The following is a 17522-nucleotide window of genomic DNA, read 5'->3' as shown; positions in this document are numbered from 1 at the left end:
TAGTAACAAAAATTGAGAAAGGTATGTTGAGATGGTTTGGACACGTGGAAAGAATGAGTGAAAGAAGGCTAACAAAGAGAGTGTATAAGGGAGAGGTAGAAACGGGAGTTGGAAGGGCAGACCTCGGCGGACTTTCTCTGATCAGATAGGGGAAATCCTGAAGAAAGGCCAGGTCAAGAGCACCCTAAACTGGCGAGCGTGTATGAGGAATGTTATGAAAGTGAAGGAAGCGAAAGAGGTATGTCAGGATCGTAGCAAGTGGAAATCCGTGGTCTCTGCCTACCCCTCCGGGAAATAGGCGTGATTATATGTATGTATGTATGTATGTAGAAAAAAAAACAACAAAATTTTTGCTACGTGTTAGCCTAGTGTAGGTACTACAAACAAGCTTTGCCGCTGACTGTCCTTTTTGGGCAAAAAATAAAAATATCACTTAGTCTCTTACAAAAAAACACGGCTCTGTTTTTTTTTTGCAAACAAGGCAACAAAAAAATATGATTTTTAGTTCGAAGCTTAAAGAAGCAATAAATAATTACTATTGTTACAATGTAATTTTCCAGGCTGCTAGTAAATATGTAAAATAAAACTACGCGTATGCAACGACATTGTTATCTAAATAAGACTCTTTTACGTTTGACAAGTATTTTGATATTTAAGATCACCCCTTAGCATGATAACCTGTCTAGTTGTCCCTTTCTAAAGGATGCTGCACTGTTTCTGTACTCTTCTAACGCATGATACATGTATAACGGTGATACATATATCGACTTTCTTGAAATGATTGTTCCAAACACATATACCTACAAATATGTACACATAATAAGTATTTCACTATTTTTATACATATTGTTAACATACAATTTAAGATATAAAATGTAAACATTAAGCTACGATTTTTTATAACAATTATATATTGAACACACACACACATTGTAAACAAGCATTTTTAACAATAAAATCTATATAATACTACAGACTTTCATTTTGAACCCGCGTTTCCACTTCTGCATGTAATTTTACACCTTTTTAGTTTTTTTTTTAAATGAAAAAAGCACGATTTAGCATTTTGTTAATTTTTTTTGTTACCATGTATTTTTGTTTGATTTGTGTAAGCCCGTAATATTTTAGAAACATAAGAAATTTAACAAACTCTAACTTAGTTAAAAAACAATAGTCTTGCATTCTAAGACTATGCAATTTGCCTGTTATGGGAATATATATATTTTTTAATAATTATATTGTCTGAATGAAGTTATTTTGGATAAAATAAAACAGTGAAAATTCATTATAACGTAAATTGTCGTGGTCATGGGCATCGTTTGTTCAAGGATTTCTAAATATTAAACGAAACGGGAATTCACGGTTCTCCAAAAAACCCTAAACTTAGAAGTTGTAAAATAAAATATGAGAAAGATTTTTGCCTAAAACCTACTGTTTATGGTTTCCGTACAAAAATAAGGATAAGATGGATGGTCATATTCTCTATCTTATCCAAAGAAGGAAATTTCGTACACTGACCCACCTGTTCCTATCTCTATCGCACGCGCGTAATTATATTGCTGTCTCGCCCATGGTGCCGGCGGTCAATGACACTGTGGGAGTGGTACATTAATATAGTTATGCGCGTGAAATAGAAATAGGAACAGGCGGCCAAATGTACGAAATTCCTCTTGGTAAGCGTCCTTTCTTTAAAAGAATGCCAACTACAAGTTTTCACCAGCCTTCCCCACGAACGAAATTAAGAAGTAACGTTTATTTCAGATATGGAGTTCGGAAGCGGCGGTCCTCCGCCCCCTGGGATGAAAATGGAGCGTCACGGTCCACCGCCGCCTCATCATCCGGTAATTATCACTTGGAAGATTGTTCACTATAATGAATCACAATTTTTTTTTTGCTTCTTGCCTCTTGAGCGCTAAAGCCCAAAGGCTTTATAGTAGAAAGGTAGCCTGAGGGAATTCCACCATAATTCCTCCATAATTCTATTTGACCTTATAAGGGTTTAGCTTAACAGCGTGATGGAGTCGATAGCACAGCGCCATCTACTATTAAATTGAACAACTAAACAAACTCCTCCATGTGTTAAAGTTTAAATACGTCGACTCGTACGAAGGAGTATTATAAAATGGTTAGTACCGGTGTGGCTGCGCCAATTCTTGCGAGTAGGTTATCAAAAGCCACTGGCTCCTTTAGGATGTGACCGGAAAAAAACTCTGGAGCAACTGGTCTCTTGATTAGCTTTAAGTAAGCTTGGTAGAGCGGCCTTTTGAAGTATTGTTTTATGTTGCAGCGTGATGGTCGCGGTTATGGTCCCGAGGGATATGGTGGTGAAGGTTTCGTGCCGCCGCCGCCAATGCACCATCCCGCTATGCCGCCACAAAACCAGGTATGTTTGTCATGAAATAAGATCATTATTTTCAAGAGATACAGGTTACAATTATGTGTCTAAAGAAACAGATCTGACATACAATATTACATATTCAACTCGCATAAAGAAAGGCCTTAAATTACAAGTGTGGTTTTATGAAGCGAGAAACTATTCGATAAAAGGGCAAGATGTGTGCAAAAACAATTTATTTGAGGATCAACACTTGCTGTATTTCATGTAATTAACAAATGTTTCTAATAACAGGGCGGTCCCCCACAGCAGGGAGCTGTGATGATGGTATATGGGCTGGACCCACAGACTGCCAACGCAGATCGTCTCTTCAATCTCTGCTGCCTCTACGGGAACGTCGTCAGAGTAAGTTACTTAATCTAACGGATTATTTTTAGCTTCTTATGAATAATGTAAACGTATGTTCCACTGTCCGCGCGCGAATTCCGTGCACGGCTGAGGAATGTAAGGAATGTTGGGCGTCATGACCGAGTGGTGTCGTTTTGTACGTACGGGCGCGGCGCACATCCTCCCACTTCCTCTACCTCCGAATGCACGGAATTGGCGCGCGGATAGTAGATAGGCTGTTCTTCGAGTATGCCACTTATCCCGATCCTGGGCTAATTGAATCCAGAAGTGACCCTCAATCTTCCGAATTTCATCCATCCAAGTAGCCAACGGAAGCAAAGTACTTGTTTTATCCGAAAGCGAAAAATGTTAACACTACTGGGCGCGTAGCCAACGTGCCAATTGTTAACGCTCCGTAGCGTATCGTAGTCATCTCTCTCTATCACTCTTCCACACTAGTGCGACAGTGACAGTTGCGTTTCGTTCGCTACGGAGCGTTAACTATTGCACGTTGGCTACGCACCCTGGACTGTGTCTACTGGTAGACTGGCGTTTAATGCTGTTTTCTTTCCACAGATAAAATTTCTGAAGACAAAAGAAGGCACAGCCATGGTTCAGATGGGTGACGGCGTGTCAGTTGAGAGATGTGTGCAGAATCTCAACAATGTCACAGTTGGCGATTACACATTGACACTGGCGTGAGTATCATCATAGTTGTCCCATGTTTGTCAGTCAAAGTAAAAAAATTGTATACACCTTTTCACATCACTTCAACGGATTAAGGTCTTACAATTAAAGGACTTATGACCTTGAGGCTGATTCTAATATGATTTGATATGGTTCTCATCTTATTTTAATACAACCTAGAGACATGTCACCAGTGCGAGGGAAATGCCATGAGTCGACTCGTGATTGCATTTCATCAGCACCAATCAGCGAGGCCAATAACGCTTATGTGTTCACGGTCAAGGTCAAGTTCGTATCAAAATGCCGGTATAAATCCAGGTGTTTAGTTTTTAAGTTTATGAAAATATGTATGTTAGTCTATAGGGTATATGTAATTGTAGCGTGAATTAAATTTTAGAATAAAATAAAATAAAGAAATCATTGGATACCCGATCCCGGCACTCGGCTTGTTTGTTCAATGTCGGCCCGATATTGATGTTTGCCGGGGCGAATAGAGACGAAACGGATTTTAAAATTTACAATTTCGACGGGATCTGGCGTTGGGATGGCTTTATTTGCCGATATCTAGGATAGAGGACGATCGATTACCCATACAAACGTATTCAATTTCCTCATTTCCTCCCTGCAATATTAACGTAATGGAAAATATTTTTTCACAGTTTGATGTATTTTAATCATAGCTATGCTCGACCGTTTGATTTTTTTTCGTCTTACTTTATTATAAGATTTATAAGAGTTGGAGCTTTTAAAAGATTATATGAAACCCGTTTTTCACTCCTATTTGTTATAATAATTAAAGCTATGATTAAAATATTTAAAATTGTGTAAATTTTTTTTTTCAATAATGTTAATATCCAGGGAGGAAAATTGGGAATACATTTGTATGGCAAATCGGTTTTTAGGCGGTCGTCCCCTGTCGTCTTCAGTACTTTATTTAAACGAACTAAGTTTTCGCCAGCAAGATTTGAACCTAATTCTGATAGACGATTGACCATATTGCATACTTACGTAACTTAGATGAATTTCCATGTTATCATTGCAATGTTTGAGTATAATTAAGCTAATTCTGAAGGTCTAAATAGTTAGACAAGATGATAATCAAAAACAAAAGCCACCCCGCCTAGGGGTTCATGGCGTTAGCCGCGATAGCTAAAGACGCCGGTTCAAATCCGGCCTTCACCACTGGAGGGCTTCGTCACTTTTTCTTTAATATATGACATCTATTACAGTTTTTAATTTATATATAAATAAATAATAATAAATAAATAAATATTATAAGGACTTTCTTACACAGATTGACTAAGTCCCACAGTAAGCTCAAGAAGGCTTGTGTTGTGGGTACTTAGACAACGATATATATAATATACAAATACATAAATACATAGAAAACACCCAAGACTCAGGAACAAATATCTGTGCTCATCACACAAATAAATGCCCTTACCGGGATTCGAACCCAGGACCATCGGCTTCACAGGCAGGGTCATAGGGTATAGTAGTGTGACTACTTTAAAAAACACAAATCAAAATATTAAATAATTTGATTTGTTTTCAAACTTGTTCAAGATTATAATCGTTAATAGAAAACACCAATCAAAACTTAAATAATGTACGGAAATTTTCACGTGACTTTTCGTAGCATATCATATCGATGTTCGCTTTTCGTTTGGCGTTTGTCGAGGTACGATTGTCATATTGGCTAGGCCTCCAGATTGTATGTGGTATTTTCTATAAAAAGGGACCTTATTGTCGATGGCGCTTACGCCATTATAAACGATGCTCCGATATAAATACAATGCCGCGCGACGCTGTGCGGCGTAAGCGCCATCGACAATAAGGTCCCTTTTCATAGAAAATGCCCCATATTACTCTGAATAGGAAAGGTAGCCATAGGAACTTTGCGATAAAATAATGCAACTTCATTGAACTGAGGTACCTAAATAACTATTTAAAGAGAAAATACATTTTGTTCTAAAGCTTGTACCTATAAAAAAGGAAATTAATATATTTTTTCTCAATTTTGTTTAAATATTTCCAGATTCTCTAAACAGGCGTACCTGTCCGAAGTGATGAATCCGTACCCCCTGCCCGACAAGTCGCCCTCGTTCAAAGACTACGTCGGAAATAAGAACAACCGCTTCCTCACGCCTGCATCCATACATAAGAACAGGATACAGCCGCCTTCCAAGGTAAACTAAGGGTTCCGTACCCAAAGGGTAAAAACGGGACCCTATTACTAAGACTCAGCTGTCCGTCTGTCTGTCACCAGGCTGTATTTCAAGAACCGTGACAGCTAGACAGTTGAAATTTCGACAGATGATGTACCTATTTCTGTTGCCGCTATAACAACAAATACTAAAAAGTACGGAACCCTTGGTGCGACTCTCACTTGGCCGGTTTTTTTTTTCTCAGCATGCACTGTATTAGAGCGTTTTCATATCGATAGCGATATCGGATGTAGGATCCGACATCCGCGTAGTCAGGCCGCGGGGGCGCGCCCGGGCGCCGTCTTTAGCGGTCACACACACTACAACAAACATTGTGCCTACACATACGCATACAAACAAATATTATGGGTCCGACAGCTGACGGGGGGCTCCGATATGGCTGAATTTATCGGAAGCGCCTTTCCGATAGCGGATGTTGTAAGGCGCCTATGACAGGCCCTTGAGCGATATTTAGATTTTACAATTAAATAGTTAAAAGTTTTGATATTATTATGATTCGACCATAAAACGACTCGGGAGTTTTTCACGAGCACCAATAAGTGCTAACGATCGTATCCATATCAAAACCATAACAGATTTATATAAAACCTGAACTCTGCTCCTAACATATAAACATACAACATTATAATATATATATATATATATATATATGTATATATATATATGTGTATATATATATATATATATATATATATATATATATATATAAGCTCATTTTGCTAATTATTCCCTCCGTCTACTGTACGTGTAGAGTTTATGCGGAAAGAGACGAGTCGTGGAATGTATCCAACTCTTCTCTTTCCGAACAGACTCTACATATGTTCATCATTTGCAGGTGCTCCACTTCTTCAACACGCCTCCAGACGTGTCAGACGACCAGCTGTTGCAGGTCTTCAAAGATTACGGGGTCATGCCCCCGCACACTATCTCAAAGTTCCCGCTAAAGAGCGAGAGGTGAGGTTTTATAACCTATAAAGTCATAATATTGTATTCGATCAGTGCGATTGTTAATCATGATTCACATGAAATAAAAAGCATCCCGTGCCCAAAGGGTAAAAACGGGACACTATTACTAAGACTCCGCTATCTGTCCGTCTGTCACCAGGCTGTATCTCATGAACCGTGATAGCTAGACGGTTGAAATTTTCACGTATGATGTATTTCGGTTGCCGCTATTACAGCAAATACTAAAACCAGAATAAAATAAATATTTAAGGGGGGCTCCCATACAATAAACGTGATTCTTTTGCCGTTTTTTGCGTAATGGTACGGAACCCTTTATGCGCGAGTCCGACTCGCACTTGTCCGGTTTTTAAGGATAATTTTCGCGTAGCATCACGAGAGCTCCTCTCACTAACCTAGTTTTTTTTTACAAAGTAAGCTTGCTATTTATTCAATATGATCCAATTATATGCTTTATTACTATCAAAATATTAACCCTCATCTTATCCACTAAATTATGTAGGTAGTAAAGAGCTTTCAGTAGGGCTACATTACATTGATTCATGTAGGGTAGATTGTGTCATTTTTAGAACCTAATAGAAAATGTATTAATGCCTGCCCCACATCGATTTCAGGTCATCATCGGGTCTGATGGAGTTCCAGAACATCTCGCAATCCGTGATGGCGATCATGGCGTGCAACCACGCGACCATCCAGCACCCAGGTATGATCCTAACTAATCTACTCTCTGTGAGCTATATGCCCCACGGCCCACGGCAAAAACCTAATAAGAAAAGATATGGTCACAAAGAGAAATGCGGTCTGTAGAGGAGAATAACCGAACAGCCCCAGATAGGAAAGCATTTTTGCCCGAATTGATACCATTTAGTGGAACCAGTCGACCATTCAGCACCCAGGTATCATCTCTCATCTCAGCGTTTAACCCTGCGACCTCGGCTATTGCCTCGGAGCCAAGAGTCCGCTTTCCAACATTATCTTCACATCACACGAGTATGCAAGTATGCATCCTCTTTTGTGAGTCCATTAGCGTGCATGTCATCCAGCCCATCCAGGTATGATCCTAGCTAACTAAGAGTCCAAAAGAGTATCTCCGGGATCCCCAGTGGATCGACTCCCGACGTCATAACTTGTGATCAACAAGACAAGATAATTTTATATTTCCCATGATAACTGTTTTGTTTTCTGTACAAGATTATAGCCATGAATTGTGGTGATTCTTGGGGTGTTCTCACATTTCGCAGCTATGTGTGTAATTCGATTTAATAACTAACTGATTATGCGGTATATTATTTTTAAATTCATATTAATCATTTTAGTCCTTGAACATTTTCAGGTGCAAAATTCCCGTTCGTAATGAAACTGTGTTTCTCATCGTCACGGCAAATCGGGCAGGGCAAGGGCCAGCAGAAGAAAGACGGCCAGGGCCAGGAGTCAAACCCGCGGCAGAACAATGGCATGCCAGAACACGACTACTAGTAAGAGATTGTTATTATAAAAACGAAATTTTTGTATCGTGAACACCAGATTTGTAAGTTTTGCTAAGGTAATTGTGGAAGGACAAATATTGTGAATGCTTTGACAAAGAAGAAAGTTTTATTTACAAAGTGGTAAAGACTTGGACAACAAAAGAAAAATTTTTTTACAGTGGTATAATACTATGACAAAGAAAAAGGTCAAAAAAGAAAGTTTTATTTACAATGTGGATAATACTTTGATAAAGAAGTTTTCTTTGTAAAATGGTAAATGCTTTGACAAAAAAGAAAGTTTTATTTGCAGTGATTTAATATTGGATTCCTAAAAAAAATTTCTTAACAACTGGAATATATATTTTCCCAAAAACTATTACGGTTGTAAAAAGTAACTTTTAGGAATACATTTTTTTACATTTTTTTTTAAATAATTGTAACAGATTCTGGTATTTACGGTATGAGAGTTGATAGAAAATAATTGTGTAAAGAGTGTTTCAAAAAAGACATGTAAAGTTTTGACGTCGGACCAAAGTTAAGTCGATCGGAAAGTTTCTTTTCAACGTTGTATCGTGCAATTTGTTTTTTTTTATTTTATTGTTGATAGTTCTGTTGAATTGTAAATTTTAATGTAGATTGTTAATGAAATGGCTGATTTCGTTTGACCAGCACAAATTATTAGCGTTATATTATTTCTAGATATTTTAGTGAAATGTACTCTGTTGTGAGTAAATAGTTGTTTGTTTTTAAATAAAGGCCTAAATTAGTCGCAAATGAAAATATTACATTAATATTATATATATTTATGTTAAAATTTAATACCGTTACCAAGATTCTCAGATGAAATTTAATTTTAAAATACTATAAGACTTTCGACCGGACATTTACCCCTTCTTGACGATTTTAATGAATTTTAACTCAAATAAATTGTTGATGAATATTTCATATTTTAATCTTTTTATAGTAGGGACCATAGAAAGAAATGTGACTACTACTTGCTTGTATTTTATAAAGGCCGGATTCCACCAGTGTGCGGCACTGTGCGACACAAGCATATTCAGTACAAAAATGCTTGTGCCCGCACAGTGCCGCACACTGGTGGAATCTCGCCTACTTATAAACTAATTCCAAATATTTATTTAGTTCAAAATTAGTAGGTACCTAAATCTTATTAATAGTTTGTAACATACGTAATATTCTCAAATACCTGATTTTCTTTAATTGGGCAAGCAAGTGGGTGTGTCAATATTTCTTAATATTTCTCCTTCGTTATTTTAACGAAAAATATCTATCTATTCTTCTATAATGTATACAGACTTTCGTAAATTAAAATATTTACGTTTTTTTTTTTTTAGAAAAAATAAATAAAGATTTTGACACTAGAGCATTTGACGATAACTTTTTAAAAAGTTCATGCATTTCTTAAATTGCTTAAGTATTTCGCTTTGGTTCCTACCCTGTCTTTTCTAAGCCAAATAATAAGCCAAAGTTTATTAAAAAAAAGTGTTAGATTAAAACTAATGTTACCATAAATAGAGAAATAAATACTGAATGTAAATAATTAATCAAATTATTATAAATATATTATTTCGCAATAGCTTTGCAGTACAATCAAGTACTCAAGTGTCACGTTCAAGAAAAAAAAAACATTTTTAAGATGGCGGCGGGAATTCTCACATAGGTATTTGAAGTATTAAAGTCGTAATTTTTAATAATGGAATGACATATCTTACTTGACTTGGCATCTCGCGGTGTTTCGGCAGTCAATTTAAAAATAGGAATGCCTGTAGATATTTTATAAGTGTATATTGTATGTTAAAACAATATATTAATGTACAGTCGTGCACACCAGCCATATATTTTGTGAGATGGAAAATTCATCGCAATATTATGCTTTCTGAAGCTTTATAAATGTAAGTGTAGATTTGTACTTAAGCGCTGGGCTAGTGTATTATAATATTAAATAAATGCGGCGCATTTAGACTAAAAATATTATAACAATACAATGTTAATATCAGTATATCCCGTTCCTTTTGCATCATTGCGATCGGGACGCACTTATATTTATATGAATTTTAGTATCGTATTTTTTAATCTAAATATGCATGCGTTATTGTGTAGATTTCGCGTGAGCGCTCGGCTGCTGTCAAATTGTTAGCTCTAATATAGTTAACATGTCAATTTTTACATTATTTTAATCACTAGACTTATGTAATATGCTGGATTGCTTTTATATGTATTTAATTAAGCTATTTTTGATTCTAATCTAGGCAATACAGATAATTTATTAACTGTGTATTTAATTGTGTTTTAATATATTATTACATTTAATGAAATTGGTGCAGCATTTAAATAATGTTCTAAATTTAAACAGTCTAGCTATCACGGTTCATGAGATACAGCCTGGTGACAGACAGACAGACGGACAGTGGAGTCTATTAGGGTCCCGTTTTTACTCTTTGGGTACGGAATCCTAAAAAGCTTTGTTTACCAATCACAATGGATTACATCGAAAATCATTTTCATCGTTTACATTTATACTCGTTCGGTACTTTTTTACTCTACTTATGCCAACCAAAGTACAAACGGAGATATATTTGAAAAATAAAGTATGAAAATAGTCACTGAACTGAAATGCGTCTCCGTTGGTGTTTTTTTTTTGCATTTTCCTCACCTATATTTTTGTTTTGTTTTCAGTTACTATCCCAAGATTAAGTCAGAGCCTTACGATCCATAGAATAGTTGCTGCTTAGGGAAATCCTTCAGAACAGAACCTTTATTTGGAATTAGAGTTGTAAAGTGCCTATAGCTACAACCAATGCAGTGTACCTGCTTTTCCAGTGTTTTACAATTTTACCAGTGTGCAGGCTATTTTATTTTTTTATCTAAAATGCCATTTTATTTGTACTGCGGAGTTTAAAACTCTAATAAATTACCGGACGACTCGGGTCTTTTTTTAAATAGGGTAATGTGATATAAACATTAAAAAAATTATTAATATCTTTGATTTATTGAGTTTCAATTTTTCATGACTCGCTTGCTTTTTCATCTCCTTCTTTGAAATAAGATGCAATTATGTATATTTATAAATATTCATCTGCTACCTTTATCGTTAACTTGTCGTTGATTTAGTCGTTTGAGTACTCCCATCGCTATCATTTTCATAACCGCTTTTTTGTATCAGCAATCCAGCGTAATATAAGAAAAATCAATGTTTGACGTTATGTCGTGATATCTGTATTTGTGAATTTGCTTTGGAAACTACATATCATAATGACAAATAATGTTTCTTAGTAGGTACTATTAAAACACTTCATGTCTATTATACTGTGAACAAATGTATATGTCTTGTAAAATATGTTTTCTACTCAATTTATTCACATTTTATTTATATTTTCATTTCTTTCCTGTTTTCTTTTTTTTTTCGATTCTTATATATGAATAAGAACATATTATACTTACATACATACATGATACGGTCTGACTTAAAACAGAACATTTAAAAGAGTTAAGCTAGTTACACATTTTTTATAATATTTGCAAACACAAGTTTTAAAAATCTTCAACATACACTCTACTCTTTTAGGTCTCGACCGTAGATAAGTAATGATAGTAAATTCACATTTTGAACGTATTTTGCTTCTAGTTAATGGCGATGTCGGCGAACACACACAAACACATATCAAGACGGACTCACACACACAGCCACACGAGAGCGGACGGGGTTGCCATTTCACATGAAAACACCCACAACACACACCAGTTACCATAAGGTGATACCACAAAAACAATGGCAACATTATATATATAATATATATAATTCCTTTTTATGTGATTTAGATCACCCCCAATAAAGACATTAACAGATAGTTAATTAATATAATTTTAGACACATACAATTTCATGTTAACACATTACAATTCCATTTTTTATTTGAAAATTTTGTTTTCTTTTTCTATATGGACGATGACTGTTGAATGCGTTGTGCATTTGCTTGAATTTTTGCACTAGTTTATTGTTTTCTTAGGTATTAGTTAAGTAATATTCCCAATTTTATTGGAGTAATGTTAGAATTAGTTTTGTAATGTTCTTTTCGGTGCCATTTTCAAACACTCGTTGGTGTACATTTTTTTAGTCACAAGTAAATGACTTTAAAACTGAAAAAAAATATTATTAATTTATAATTTTGTTTTTGTTTTGAGTTTTGAGGATGGTACTGTTTTTCCCGTTTTTTAGTCATGAATAGTAAATTGATATTAGATTGTGACTTTGTTTAAGGTAATTCGAAAAACTGATTATTTCCCTTTGTTGTTCTTAAATGTATCCTTTGAGTGTACTAAATTATGGATATTGTGAGAAAAATATTTTCCAGTCCGTGAGTACATGTATTAATGTTATAGTGACAATTTCCCCCAGGACTTTGGTTGTTTGTAACATGACAGTTGTGAAAATGTACAAGAAAAAAAAAATGTTATGCTATAAGGTAGAAATATGAGTTTTATTTAGTTTCCATTCGAAGTAGAACTGTGCATGTTTCTTCATTTATTTTTGCATGGGTTTCGTGATGTCCATACAAAATAGAGTGGCACTAAATTTGTTTGTAAAACACCTGAGTTGACACGTTTATTCTAAAATTAAAGAACCAAAAAATATCTAATTCTAAGAAATAGTTTTAGCACTCTCTAGGCTAGTAGTAAGTGTCATTGCAATGTCAATTATATTCGATTAGTGGAAAAATATGACAGTACGGATTTTCTATAAATTTTTCTTAATAATGAAAAACAAAAAAATAGTGTCGATTCGATAATAGTTTGGAAGCCTGCACAAGAATAGTTCTCGGTTCGAGACACCCGCTGTCCTGTGTTCTTACTTAAGATTTAGTAGAACGCGGCCGGCAACGCTGCCAAGTCACTAACATAAAAGACATTATTTTTCCCTCTCGTGACCAAAAACAACGTTGCCGCCCGCGCCGATAGTTCTCTAAATAGCTGAATAATATAATAACATTTAAAAATCAGTGTTATCAGGTAAATAGATGCATATCTTTTTCTCTAGAAATATTTTCGAATGAAAAACTAAATGTTCTAGCATAGGCCCTGAATGTCGTGGTAGCTATTGTGTTTAATGTACAGACGATTGTTGTCGATGGTTTCATGTTCTTGCAGATAGTGTACTGTGCGATATTAAATACACAACAAATGTCAGATATACCTACATAGTATTTAGACAATGATGTTAGAAATTTAAATGCAATAAAAATCTGTCCAAACGAATCTTGGTTGTTAATTTTTTTTAATACTCAAAATTAATGTCATTGTCTAAAAAATTTAAATGTAACACATAAATTCATAAAGCCAAATGATCGACTCTCCAAAAATAACACAAGAAACAGCACTTGCATACATTTTAAGGTATATAAATGTAAACATTTTAATTTAGTTTCTTTCAAATATTTTTAGACTTGGCATTGGATAGTATTTGTAGCTTACATGGTAACTTTAAATACATATTATGTCAACACAACAAAATATTCTTTCATTTCAACACAACCACAATCATTCTCATATCCTATTTACAAAACACAGACATTCAAGTAATTTATTCAACAAATTATTACTATCGTATATTTCAAAAGAAAGCAGAATTTTGTGGTCAAAATATCAATTTAATTTGGTAGTAAATAGTGTCGAAATCGAATTAGCTTTTTAGGATTAGACCTGCTTCCTTTGAAATTTACGGACATGCAAAGTGTTCCACACATCTAAAATGTTTTATTATTTATTCCTTTCAAAACAGACTAGGTATGTTGTTATACATGCAAGAAAGGTAAGCTAGCTAAATAACTTTTTGATTGATTACTTTTCTAATATTTTTTTAATATGATGGGCGATGGGCGGTAGCAAGATAACTATTTCACGAGTTTATATTGAAATATATTTGTTATTAGCATCGAAACTATGCATTCGTATAATTCGGCATAGTTTTTAACGTCATTATGCTGCTTAAATTTTAATGATTTAGAGTCCTGCTAAATATTTACAAGTAAAGTTTAGATTTTGTAGTGAGTTCAAAGAAAACAAAAAACTTTCCTTTTTTAGTTAGTTAAGAAATATTTTAATAAAAAAATATTAGTTAATTTATCATTGTTTCAAAACGGTCGTGCATATTCATTAAAAAAAAGTTGATATTTGCATTATACTTAATCTAAACATTTAAACTATAATGTTAAAAAAAAAAAATATCAACATTTATTTTGGCTTTTATTAAGAAATCTGCTGTGATATTTGAGCCCTTATTTATGACAGAATTAAAAATTATGAAATATATAATTAACCGTATCTATGACATTTGTCTATACTTAATCCCTATCCATCCATTTTATCTTTCCAAATTACTTGCCATATAAATCGTATAATATACAACTTATTTAAAAGTTACTTGCTCAAAATACTCTTACACGATATTTTATATTTAGCGAAATTCTCTCATACTTTACACACGAAAAACTACACCAACTATGAGATCCCACAAGTTGGATAATGTAAACATATTTTAAATTATAATTTAATATTTTGCACAATTACGCGAATTATTATAGAAAATTAAGTAAATAAATATTTATAAAAAAATATATGCGATCATGTCGATATGTAAATAGTAAGTACAAGTTGTTTTTTTGTTTTTTCAATTAAAGTTATATTGTTTTTAATGTAATTTAAAGTGCATAATATTATCATAGGATTGCACTTGAGGCGCGATATGTAAATTGTATAGAAATAAATAATGTTTTTGACTGAAATGCATTCATTTAATTTTATACTTGAATATTAACGACCTTATGACGTGAGAGATTTGTCCGGCCTTTTGACGTTTTGTTTACTTATATTTGACTTCCCGCTGAGTTTACGCAGGTTTCCGCTGAGTTTTGTCAGTAATGACGCCGCAGATTCAAAATTAGTAGGCGCTGTTACACGTGCAATGAGGGCTGCCGCGTTTAATTTCGCCTCTGGGGGCGCTAGTGTAGATGGAGGTCTTTCAAAATGTCAAATGCATAGAAATTTTGGGGGTTTTAAGCTTTTTTATCGGGAATTTTCACTCCTTATTCATAATTGTGGTAAATCTTTGTCCATCTTTGATAATCATGGTAAACAATAGATCTAGCTCAATAAACGTTAGTGGTTTAAAAAAAAGAGCCAACTAAAATATATTCAAAATTAAACAGGTTGAAAAAATGGCACATTTAGGGTGGGTTGCAGCAAACCGTCTGTCACCGTTAAAGCGTTCGCTAAATTTTATTGTGTGGGAAGTTTCATAGATCTCTGCTGCGTGACGTTGATCAGTCTGTTAAATGTGGTTGGTGCAACTGGCCCTTAGACGTTAAAATACCTTTGTAATACACACGTATTGATTTTATAAAAATAAGCATAGAAGAATTTTGAGATCTGTTTTTCTGGACCTGATCTACAGTGGCGCCAACTGGTGAGCACAAAAACGATAGCCCTCATTGAAAACGAATCAATGATTCTTCGCAGGTAATGTATAGGTACAGTGACCAGCAGAAGTTGCTAAGCGGGCGAGGTGTTCAAAATGATCTTGACGCGACTTTGAAAGAAGAAAGAAAGAAAGAAAATACATTTATTTTTATGTAAGAGAAAATACTTTATTGTTAAGAGAATAAGAGCGTGTCAAAGTAATTTCGAACACCTCGCCCGCTTAGCAACTTCTGCTGCTGACTACATATATTTCAAGATCTCAGCTCAAAGTATGGTCCCATCAATAAAGCATAGCATGAAACTTGGCGTGGAGAATTAGCTTATCTACAGGCAAAATAACAGGAAGTGGTAAAAGTCGTCGACTGGCATACAGGCTACAGCACATGTGCTATTTAGGAAACATCTACCAATCAGGCAAAGTTTTTTTATATCAATAAGGGGATGGGTTTAAAATAATCACGGTGTGTATCCTGAGCCTGAAAACATACTTTAAATACAACTATTGTAGACAATCTAATGGTCCGGATCGTATCTGGTCCAACAGATCTTGGCAATTCAACGGGGCAACGCTGCCAGTGTCATGGGGACTTTTGGACCGGCTACGGTCCGAAGTGGGGACTTGGCCTAGTTTAATTTAGTGTTTAAGATTGACAAAGCCTGTTGCGGATTATATCATTTGTTAGTAGGTGACGAAGCCTGTAGCTGATTTATTGTTGTAAGCACTTGACGAAGCCTGCGTTGCTGATCATGAACTAGGTGTTGTATATAATAAATGAATAAATTACAAAAAAAAAAAATCTAATGGTGAATATGTCGACAGATATCGACAATACTTGGTGGATAGACACTAGACAGAGTTCCCTATTCTATACAATATAAATAAGTATTTGAACACGCACTCTATTTTAGAGCGTTTTCACATTGTTCGATCCGATATCGGATGTAGGATCCTACATCCGCGTAGTCAGGCCGCGGGGGCGCGTCCGGGCGCCGTCTGTAGCGGCCACGCACACTACAACAAACATTATGCCTACATGTACACATACAAACAAATATTAACGGTCCGACAGCTGACGGGGGGCTGACCGATGGCTGAAGTTATCGTAAGCGCCTTTCCGATATCGGATGTCGGAAGGCGCCTATGACAAAAACAACTGCAGGTGAGTGCATTACGTGCTCCTTTTTTGCGTTATTTATATTTTTTTACTAATAATGATTTATTAAATGCATAAATGAATACAGAGAAACACAAATCTTACATTATACTTCCTTCCGATATCGGATCGGACAATGTGAAAACGCTCTAACGCCTTAACAATAGAGGCGTGTTCAGATATTTGTGAGCACCTTGGTCGCTATCGCTCCGGTATATCTAAAGGGCCCTCTACCGTGCCTCTACCACTCGAGGGGCTCTACCCTTAGAGGATATAACCAAACGGAGTAGCCATTAACAGGCGTTCCCCTCTGTCAAAAATAGTCGGCCAATGGTCATACACAATGTATGGATGGTACAGAAAGGATGCCAATCTCTTATGGCAGAATTGTTGCAAAAGTGACCGCTTTCAGCTTTAAATAATAATTCCTAATCTCTCCGGTGGCGCTAGTTAGACTCTGGGACATGAGTATAACATGAACCATATAAGGCAACTAATAACCCGACCAAATTACGTAGGTTGTTTTTGATAGTATTTCGGTGTATGGTGGCGCCGCCTAATTACTGTTTTTTGATGGACACTTTTCATACATAGAGATTTGGCTCCTTTATATAGTCTCCATGACACAATGTACGGGTACGGAATGACGTATATATAACATGGCTATTTTGACGTTACGTATACATTTGACGTTCCCCTCCTCCGCAAAAATCGGCAGAATTTTGTCCAGCACCATGAATCTAGTATAACTGGATCGGTCATGAGGAGTGGGGGAAAATGACCGAACGGGATAGTCTTATGTATCTTTC

At 35.3% G+C, this 17522-nt stretch overlaps 1 protein-coding gene and 1 long non-coding RNA gene across 3 annotated transcripts in view; one reads left to right on the top strand and one right to left on the bottom strand.

The window, feature by feature from the left end:
• Window positions 1-13594, top strand: part of LOC134751883 (heterogeneous nuclear ribonucleoprotein L) — a 599604-nt gene extending 586010 nt beyond the window's left edge. For both annotated transcript variants that reach the window (XM_063687427.1, XM_063687428.1), the window contains 9 exons: window positions 1762-1841; window positions 2288-2383; window positions 2630-2740; window positions 3299-3420; window positions 5448-5598; window positions 6473-6591; window positions 7215-7303; window positions 7934-8075; window positions 11713-13594. In XM_063687427.1, the coding sequence (XP_063543497.1) occupies window positions 1762-1841; window positions 2288-2383; window positions 2630-2740; window positions 3299-3420; window positions 5448-5598; window positions 6473-6591; window positions 7215-7303; window positions 7934-8075; window positions 11713-11716 (914 nt within the window). In that variant the 3' untranslated portion in view covers window positions 11717-13594. The remainder of the gene's footprint in view (window positions 1-1761; window positions 1842-2287; window positions 2384-2629; window positions 2741-3298; window positions 3421-5447; window positions 5599-6472; window positions 6592-7214; window positions 7304-7933; window positions 8076-11712) is intronic.
• LOC134751913 (uncharacterized) overlaps window positions 1-17522 on the bottom strand; it is a 521238-nt gene that overhangs the window by 143479 nt on the left and 360237 nt on the right. The gene's annotated exons all lie outside the window — the stretch shown is intronic.

Source organism: Cydia strobilella, chromosome 23 (genome assembly GCF_947568885.1).
Source record: "Cydia strobilella chromosome 23, ilCydStro3.1, whole genome shotgun sequence".
Taxonomy (NCBI): domain Eukaryota; kingdom Metazoa; phylum Arthropoda; class Insecta; order Lepidoptera; family Tortricidae; genus Cydia; species Cydia strobilella.
This window is presented reverse-complemented; position numbering and strand designations above follow the sequence as displayed.